Here is a 9,815-nt window from a genome sequence, read left to right on the forward strand (position 1 = left end):
ACAACAAAGGGTCGCTGTTTTTTGTATTGGATATATAGGTAAAGGTAAAGGGACACCTGACCATTAGGTCTAGTCATGGATGACTCTGGGGTTGCGGCGCTCATCTCGCTTTACTGGCCGAGAGAGCCGGCGTACAGCTTCTGGGTCATCTGGCCAGCATGACTAAGCCACTTCTGGCGAACCAGAGCAGCGCACGGAAACGCCGTTTACCTTCCTGCCGGAGCGGTCCCTATTAATATATTTGCACTTTGACGTGCTTTCAAACTGCTAGGTGAGCAGGAGCAGGGACCAAGCAATGGGAGCTCAGCCCGTCATGGGGATTCGAACTGCTGACCTTCTGATCGGCAAGCCCTAGGCTCTGTGGTTTAACCCACAGCACCACCCACGTCCCATTGGATATATGCTATGTGGTAATTTATGGACCTATTAGTTATCTAAAGCCATTTGCACATGTTGCCCTGCAACCAGTCCATGCAGAATGTAGGCACCCTATATATAGAAAGAGCAAACCAGTGATATCTTAGGGAGCAGGCTAGCAGGCGGGGCCCATGACTTACATCATAGGAGCCTACACAACACACAAACACAGTTGCTGTATGTAGGTTTTACTTTATGTTTTTTTTATCTTATACAGTGGACGCTCAGGTTGCAAAGGTGATCCGTGTGGGTTGCGCAGGTTGCAATTCGGCACTTCTGCACATGCACAAAATGTGATTTAGCGCTTCTGCGCATGTGTGACCACCAAAACCTGGAAGTAACCCATTCTGGTACTTCCAGGTTTCTGCAGTCCGCAACCTGAAAAGATGCGACCTTAAGCAGCTGTAACCCAGGGTATGACTGTATCTTGGAAATGTACATCCAGTTTTTTTCTTTAGATATTTTTGGGGGCCCCAAGAGAGTGGGGCCCTAAGCTATAGCTTGTTTAGCTTATATGTAAATCCGGCACTGCTCATGCTATCAGTAGTCCCTCTTCTCTGCCTCTTTCCCATCTCTGATTCCTCTCTCTCCCTACCAGTAAGCACCACGTTGTTTGAGAACTGCACCGGGTGCGTCATGTGTTCGGAGGACAACGGCTGCATCTCCTGCCAGCAGAGGCTCTTCCTGCTCATCTGGAGGGACGGGATCCGGCAGTATGGGGCCTGCGTCCATGCCTGTCCACCTGGATACTTTGGGGTGCGAGGCCAAGAGGTCAACCGTTGCATTAGTAGGTGGCTGATTACGCAAGCGGGTCTCTCCTATCCCAGTGGGGCTCCTTATAGCTGGCCCTTCAGAGGTCTGGCCTCTCTGTTCTCTGGAGGTTGCAGCTAGGGAGGGGAATTGCAAAGCCAAGCTACCTCATTTTCATTTCCCAAAATGCAGCTCTCTTTCGGAACCTGCACTCCTCTGAATTTTGCTCTGCAGTTCCCCGGACAAATAGTATTGCAAAAACGTGTTTAATAGGGGAAAGTATACAGCGGGTGGCGCTGTGGGTTAAACCACAGAGCCTAGGACTTGCCGATCAGAAGGTCGGCGGTTCGAATCCCTGCAACAGGGTGAGCTCCCGTTGCTCGGTCCCTGCTCCTGCCAACCTACCAGTTCGAAAGCACGTCAAAGTGCAAGTCGATAAAAAGGTACCGCTCTGGCGGGAAGGTAAACGGCGTTTCCGTGCGCTGCTCTGGTTCACCAGAACCGGCTTAGTCATGCTGGCCATATGACCTGGAAGCTGTACGCTGGCTCCCTTCGTCCAATAAAGCGAGATGAGCGCTGCAACGCCAGAGTCAGCCACGACTGGACCTAATGGTCAGGGGTCCCTTTACCTTTATCTTATGTAGAAAAATGCACATGTTGTTTAAACACCATACAAGAGTGCATTATAATGGGCAGAATTGTTTGCAAAACTGTGTATATTTCATGAAAAATGTGCGGAAAAGCGTATGGATTTTTAAATAATAATAATAATAATAATAATAATAATAATAATAATAATGATGATGATGATGATGATGATGATGTAATAGCAAACTGATAAAGTGATAAATAAGCTGAACTGAACTTACAGGCTGAAAATGCAAACCCGGAAGAAAATGAAATTGGCAGCTTCCTCCATCACTAGTTAGAATAATAGAATCACAGAACTGTAGAGTTGGGAGAGTCCTGTTGCCGTGGGAAGTGGGTTGGAGATATGCAGGAAGAAATAAATATATGGCAAGGTGTTGCTGACCTCCCTCCCTCTCTCCCACTTTATTCTCTGTTGCCCCGTGCAGAGTGCAGGTCTCCCAGCTGCGACAGCTGCTTCAGCAAAGACTTCTGCATGAAATGCAAAGAGCAGTTCTACCTGCACAAAGGCAAATGCTTCAGTTCGTGTCCACAGGACACTGTGGCCCAGCACAGCACCCGGGAATGCCAAGGTAAGCCAAGCAAGGAATCACAAAGAACCCACCCCAGGCCCTGTTAGGGATGCTTATCAGTCACTTGTCACTCAAAGGTCTCCAAGTGACCTCCATTAAATAAAAATGTATACACATACATTAGGGCTGCCGTATTTCAGAAAGCGAAAATCTGGACACAAAGTTGGAGAAAAGTTGGCAAAATCTCCAAAAATAAAATTCAGTTTCCAAGGTATTTTAAAGGCGCCTAAAGGTGTATAATGAAGGTGCCAGGTAAACTTCCCTGGGCAGAGCATTCCACAGATGGGGAGCCACTGCAGAGAAGGCCCCGCTCTTGTGTCGCCACCCTCCGCACCTCTCAAGGAGGAGGCACACGAAGGAGGGCCTCAGAAGATGATCTGAGGGTCCTGGTAGGTTCATATGGAAAGAGGCAGTCCTGGAGGTATTGTGGTCCTAAGTCGCTTAAGGCTTTATAGGTCAAAACCAGCACTTTGAATTGGGCCCTGAAACTCATTGGTAGCCAGTGTGGTGGGACCAGGATTGGTGTAATATGCTCAAACCGTCTTGCTCCGGCGAGCAACCTGGCCCACCACCAATCCCCAGACTCTAAGCCTCCTTCCCATGGGGGTTCCCCAGCTGGTTCCTCCACGTCCAACCGGTCCCTGACAGGTGGTGAACTTCAGGTGCACAGTCCACATGCAACCCCAGGATCTTCTTAACTAGCCCATGGAGTGTCTCCAGGCCATGGAAGAAAATCTGGCCCCTGGGTTCCCTGCCCCTGAAATAATCTTGGACTTAGATCAGCCTTTCTCAACCTGCGGGTCCCCGGATGTTGTTGAACTACAACTCCCATCACCGCTAGCTAGCAAGGCCAGAGCTCAGGGATGATGGGAGGTGTAGTCCAACAACATCTGAGAACCACTGACTTAGATGGAGAAAGCACAAACCAAGCTGGCTTCCTGTTTTCTGACATGGTGGTTGTGGGTTTTTCTTCCTATCTCACCCCTGCCAGAAAAATGTGAGGTGGGTCCCTGGGGCAGCTGGAGCCCCTGCAACAACCAAGGACGGACGTGCGGCTCCAAGTGGGGCTCGACGACCCGGGTCCGCGAGGTCCTCAGGCCCAGCAAAGATGAGGTGGCCGCGTGCCAGACGCTCTCTGAGTCCAGGAAGTGCCGATTGAAGAAGATCTGTCCGGGAGGTGAGGTGCAGAGGGAGGGAGGGAGGGAGGGAGGGAGGGAGGGAGGGAGGGGTAGCCCTGCTGTGAGGAGGGGGCAAAGAGATTGGCACTTGCCAGTGTTTCTGAATCCCAGACAGGGTTGGGAAACCTCTCTGGTCCACATGGGAAGTTTATCTCGCCAAGAGATCCAGTTCAGCCCATGAGGCAATTCCCCTCCAAACTACAGCCACCTGCAGTGCCAGATTTATGTACAGTGGTACCTCGGGTTACATACGCTTCAGGTTACAGACTCCGTTAACCCAGAAACAGTGCTTCAGGTTAAGAACTTTGCTTCAGGATGAAAACAGAAATCTGGCGGCGTGGTGGCAGCAGGAGGCCCCATTAACTAAAGTGGTGCTTCAAGTTAAGAACAGTTTCAGGTTAAGAACAGACCTCCGGAACGAATTAAGTACTTAACCTGAGCTAAACAAGCTATAGCTTAGGGCCCCGCTCTCTTGGCCCCCCCCAAAAAAAAATTTAAAGGAAAAAACTGGATTTCCAAAATATAGGATAAAAAACCCACATAAAATAAAACCTACATACAGCAACACTGTTTTGTGTTGTGTAGGCTCCTATGATGTAAGTAATGGGCCCCACCTGCTAGCCTGCTCCCTAAAATATCACTGGTTTCCTCATTTCTGTATATAGGGTGCATACATTCTGCATGGACTAGTTGCACAGCCACATGTGCAAATGGCATTAGATACCTATTAGGTCCATAAATTGCTGTCTAGCATATATTCAACACAAAAATCAGCAACAATTTGTTGTTGACAAAGGACAGCTAGACATATAAAGGGCCCCATTACCTTCAGTAGCTGAGGGCCTCATCAAACCGAAATCTGGCCCTGCCCATCTGCCAATCAACTGCCAATCAACTGGTGATGTCACTGGGTCGGCAGGTGCATGGATTGCAGTTCTGCATTGGCTGCGCAGGGCAGTTCCCCGCAAGGTGCTGTGAAATTTGTCTCTGTTTGCACTGAAAGGCGAATCTCCCCACTTCCCACTTTCTCGAATGCTCTGGGGACTGAAAGTTCACACTGCTCCAAATTTTGTCCAGTCGGGACACTTGTGTGAAAGGAAGAGCGTTTTAGAAGCTGAGTGGCATTGAGATTCCTACAATTCATTAAATAAATAGAGAATACACTACAAAGCAAGGCAAGGATGTTTTAAATAACACCAGCACCCCCCAAGACTCACCAAATGGCAATTGCGAAACAATAAAGGATGGCAGCAAACCATCACTAACAGGAAACAGAACAAGATGCGGGTTGGTGGCCGGTGGGTGGGCAAGGAGGCTAAGCAACCTATTTCCCATCCCATAATACTTCCACTCCTGCGAGCAGGATGCTGCTATGGCTGGCATTCTCCAGATCTCTGGATGGAATAATGTTGTTAACTGAAACTGCTTTTAGATGGGTTAAATGGTGTCCTCAGAATGGTGTAAGTGTTTTATTGTTTTAAGACCAGCACTCTCAGAGTCCTTCTAGGCTCTTGCTCTTTTCCGGTGAGATTCAGTTACATACTGGCATGTTCAGGTTGCAGAATCGCAGTTGATTGGGACTTCTTGCAATAAATAAAGTCCTTTGACGCAACTGTCGTCTAACCTCCCTGCTAACCAACTGAAGCAAATGCTTGCTAAATTGCCAGCATCATCTAATCTGGTTGCAAACACATCAGGGTGAATGCTCAGCAAATAGGGTGTCTGGAAGCACCCTAAAGACTTGTAGGGCTGTTCATGACCTGATCTCCTATAAAATGCTAATTTAGATAGTATTGTGGGATACTAGAGTCATCAAACCATCTCATTCTCATGGGGAATTCGCTACTTTCCTCCCTGCCCCCCAGCAGTTATTTCCTACACATATTTTTGCAGCGGTGAGGAGGTTTGCTACTACCTCTAAATCCACATCTGAAACTAAATTATTTCTACGGAGCCTGGAAATGATATTTTCAGTGCTAAAAGTAATGCATATCCCCAAGGCTTCTGTTGTTGTTGTTTTTTGCATGTGGCATGAAACAACCCCCTGAACTAAACATGGTTCTGGTTTTGCCTTTCAGAGAACAAGGAAAAGAAAAAGAACGCAAAAAGGGAGAGGAAACAGAGGAGGAAGAAAAAGCTGGAATCTCTCATGGTTATTTAATCGCCGTCAGAGCAAGTGGAAATGTCAGGGAGGGGAGCAGTACATGAGGCAGTCCAGCAGGGGGCATCCTAGTGGACGAAAAAAAGACCTTCTCTCTCTGCCTCTGCGAGGTTCCTTCCTCAGCTATTTTTGCATTGTTGTTGTTTTTCCATCTTTTCCATCCAGATCACGTTGCACAATCCTTCTTTCCAGCAAGAGCGAAAAGGAAGCGTTTGCGGCCTGTCAGATGTTTCTCCTTTAGAGGTCCTAATTTGTTGCCACACACACATCATCCCCAGATTGCCGGCACAGACAGAACAGTATGGAAAAGGATGCCGGGGGCCGTACGCCGTTGTGTCGCTGACACTCCTTGCACAGCCTTCGTTGAACTGGAAAGGCACCCCAGAGGGACTCAGAGAAGAGTGAAGAAGGATGACGTCGCCCAAAGGACGGAAAGAGGCTGTAATTCAAAGGTGGAGCACCTGTTTGGGGCTGGAAAAGGCCTCTCTGAACCCCTGGAGAGCTGTTGCCAGCCAGTGTAGGCAAGCTGAGCTAGATGGACCAATGACCTGACTTGGTACGAGGCAGATTCTTCTATGTTCCAGAGGTGGCAAGTCACCCTGACTTGGTGGCTTGTAGGCTTGTGTTTGTTGTTGTTGTCGTTTACTCGTGTCCGACTCTTTGTGACCCCCATGGACCAGAGCATGCCAGGCACTTCTGCCTTCCACTGCCTCCCGCAGTTTGGTCAAACTCATGCTGGTAGCTTTTAAAACACTGTCCCACCATCACATCCTCTGTCGTCCCCTTCTCCTTGTGCCCTCCATCTTTTCCAACATCAGGGTCTTTTCCAGGGAGTCTTCTCTTCTCCTGAGGTGGCCAAAGTCTTGGAGCCTCAGCTTCAGGATCTGTCTTTCCAGTGGGCACTCAGGGCTGATTTCCTTCAGAATGGAGAGGTTTGATCTTCTTGCAGTCCATGGGACTCTCAAGAGTCTCCTCCAGCACCAGAATTTAAAAGTATCAATTCTTTGGCGATCAGCCTTGTCTATGGTCCAGCTCTCACTTCCGTACATCACTACTGGAAAAACCATAGCTTTAACTATACGGACCTTTGTTGGCAAGGTGATGTCTCTGCTTTTTAAGATGCTGTCTAGGTTTGTCATTGCTTTTCTCCCAAGAGGCTTGTGTTTATCTCCTTCCAAAGCAATGCAAATATACCACAGGTGTTCACAGGTGGGTGGATACCCAGCTCTTCTGGCTTTCCCAAATGGGCTGACCCAACTGCCTTGCACCCTTTGCCTGGGTGAGAGCTCACCTAGCAGAACTGATGAACGGAAGAAGCTGGCTAGGATCTAGCAGCCCCTCAGAGTATCTTTCCTCCTAAGAAGAGGCCGGGAAGTCTTTCAATGCGTTTGCTAGGCCGCCGTGCAATGCTTGCCTTCTCTCTCTCCTGCCTCCCTTCCCCACTTGGAACCCATAAAGGCAGAATCCTCTCTGCACAGATGCCAAAGCGGTTTGCCCGGAGTGTCTCTTGATCTCCACCTTCCTCACACAGGAGGAGATATGATGGCTGGGCAGTTGACAGGGGCTCACTGATGCATGTGTAGAGTCCAGCAAGCAAAGCCCTAGACCTGTTGAGACCTCTAGGTCACCTTCTCCGCTGCTTCCCCAGCACACTTTTGTTGGAGAGTCTCTTGCTGCAGCCAGGACAGAAGATGGCTCCATGTCAAAGAAGTCTTTGAAAGGCTTCCAGTGGTTTCTCTCCATTCAGGCGACCATGAGGGGTGCATGAATACCCCCCCCATATTGTTCTTCCATTTGTTTTGGCCTTAATAACGCCACTCCTTTCGTTGTTTATTGAAATGGCAGTTGTTCTCGTTATTCACTTGCAAAAAAGCTCCTTTCTTCTGTAGGCTTTCCTTCCTTTCCTCGTTTATTGTGGCTCGGCCCCCAAATTTGGAGCAGTGGCAGCAGAGCTTGATTTCATTGGCTGCATCTTCCCAGCAACCCTTGCTTTATTTTCCCAGAATGCCCCTGGTTGTCGTGTCATTCTGGAGCACGGGGAGAGGAGTGCCAGCTGCCATTAGACGACCTGGAACGATGCAACACCCAGGGCATTCTGGGAAAACAAAATGTCTCCTGTTTCCACTTCTACTGCAGGAACTTTCCACATAATCCTGAATGACACATGAGAAACGAGTGCATATGGGATATCAGTCATGAACCTAGTTTTACCCAACCCTATTGGCATTTGCGAGCTATTGGCTTAATTTTGGTGCATTTTAAAATTTGTTACGGAATGAATGCATAACGCTGTAGGGGGGGGGGATGGGGAAGGATTTGGGGTCTGAGCAAGTGGTGCTCTAAGGCTACAGCCCGAACGGCACTATTCAGTGGGCTGGATGCAGGCTAGATTGGCTGAAGTTAGGGCTCATTGAAATCAATGGGACAAGTTGGCCATAACGACTTCAGGGGCGGAGGAAGGAGGGTGTGGTGGGGGGACTGCCCCAGGTGTCACCACTAAGGGGGGTGACAAAATGCCGGCGGCACTCACTGCGGGGCCTGCAGCGCGCCCAAGCCACGCATCTTTTCTGGGAGTGACGCGGTGGCTTGGGTGCCCGCAGGCTCTGTGCTGTCCCAAACTCTCCACCTGTGGCCTCCCACTCAGCTGTGGGGCAGCTGAGTGGGAGGAGGCAGGCAGACGACTCGGAGACCCTGCGGGCAACTAACCCCACCCCACGGGTAGCTGGCCCTGCCCCTGGGCACAGGGCATGCACACAGCCCCAGGCGCCCAATTGGCTTGCTCCGCCGCTGAACGACTTACGTCTCATCAATTTCAGTGGGAATTAAGGGCAACTAACTTCACCTGGAGCCGAGCCATCGGGGCCATAGCTGTCAACTTTCAAATTTGAAAATAAGGGATCAGCAGCCTCAAAAATAAGGAATCAACAGCCTCACCTGTCCTGGGGACAGTCTACAGGATATCTAACAATCTGGGATAGCAGCAGGAAATGGTGCTGGAATAAGGGAATTTCCCTCAAAAAAAGGGAAGTTTGACAACTATGATCGGGGCTCACTTTGGATTCAACAAGCGTGGAGAGTCAAGAAAGGACAACTCTCTTGCCAGAGAACTCCTGGAAGTGACTCCAGCTCCTGAAATACCCCAGGACAGGGCCCAGAAGAGAAATAACCCAACCCAGTTTGTGCAGACAGGTCATGAGGCTTTATCCTGTAGTTGGAGCTGAGCTGTGCCTCTGTCTACCATCTGCTACAATGGCGTTGCAGAGTTTCCAAATCAAAATTTTGGAGAGAGAGCGAGTGAGAGAGAAAGCGCATTTGCTAAATCAGTCCGATAGCTGTAATCCTTCCTGCTACAAAACCTCAACTTGAAAATTAACCAGGGCCCTAGGGTTGCATTTCCCTGAAAATATAGTGAACACCAACACACAGGAAGCTCTCCTGCATGACCAAAACCTATAGCAGCGATGGCTTCCCACGAGGCCCAAACAGGGAGGAACTTCCCAGTGGAAAACTCCTGTTAGTTCTACAGGAAAAACGAAGGAAGCAACATTGCTTTATAAGTGGCGAAGGAGAACGACCTTCGAAACCCACAGCTGAGCAAGACCTTTATTGGGATAACTGAGCAATACGTCACAAAAGTGGCGTGAGCTTTTGAGTTCCACAGAACTCTTCATCAGCCTAGAGGTTACACAAACTGCAGGAAGTGAGGGGGGTGAAAGGGAAAGGGGGGAAAGTACAAAATAGCATCACATTGAGCCCCCGATCTGCATCTTGGAACTGAGTCTACATAGTGACCTCGTGGCTAAGTATCAGCTTAATTTTTATACTTAATAAAGAAATCCTCTCCCCCTTCCCACTTTATGTTGTCCAACTGAGGGTTTGTGGAGGGTCCAAAACCCCAACAATTTACTCCCTTTACTTTACTTTAGTTACTTGCCTTTGAGAAGACTTGCACTGTAAGCCTACATAGGTACATTTCTTCAGCAAGATGCAGATTTTTGGATAGGTTCCTGTGATTCTGGATGAAAGCAAATTACATTTTATTGTTGCTATGAATAATAAATAAATATATATATATATATAATATAGAGA

At 48.8% G+C, this 9,815-nt stretch overlaps 1 protein-coding gene across 2 annotated transcripts in view; it reads left to right on the forward strand.

The window, feature by feature from the left end:
- The window catches only part of RSPO4 (R-spondin 4), a 33,940-nt gene extending 25,744 nt beyond the window's left edge, over positions 1-8,196 (forward strand). For both annotated transcript variants that reach the window (XM_083744750.1, XM_083744749.1), the window contains exons 3-6: positions 1,016-1,204; positions 2,244-2,387; positions 3,379-3,564; positions 5,644-8,196. In XM_083744750.1, the coding sequence (XP_083600876.1) occupies positions 1,016-1,204; positions 2,244-2,387; positions 3,379-3,564; positions 5,644-5,726 (602 nt within the window). In that variant the 3' untranslated portion in view covers positions 5,727-8,196. The remainder of the gene's footprint in view (positions 1-1,015; positions 1,205-2,243; positions 2,388-3,378; positions 3,565-5,643) is intronic.
- The last annotated feature ends 1,619 nt before the right edge of the window (positions 8,197-9,815 follow it).

Source organism: Podarcis gaigeae (assembly GCF_964106915.1).
Source record: "Podarcis gaigeae genome assembly, chromosome: 6".
NCBI classification, from domain to species: Eukaryota; Metazoa; Chordata; class Lepidosauria; order Squamata; family Lacertidae; genus Podarcis; species Podarcis gaigeae.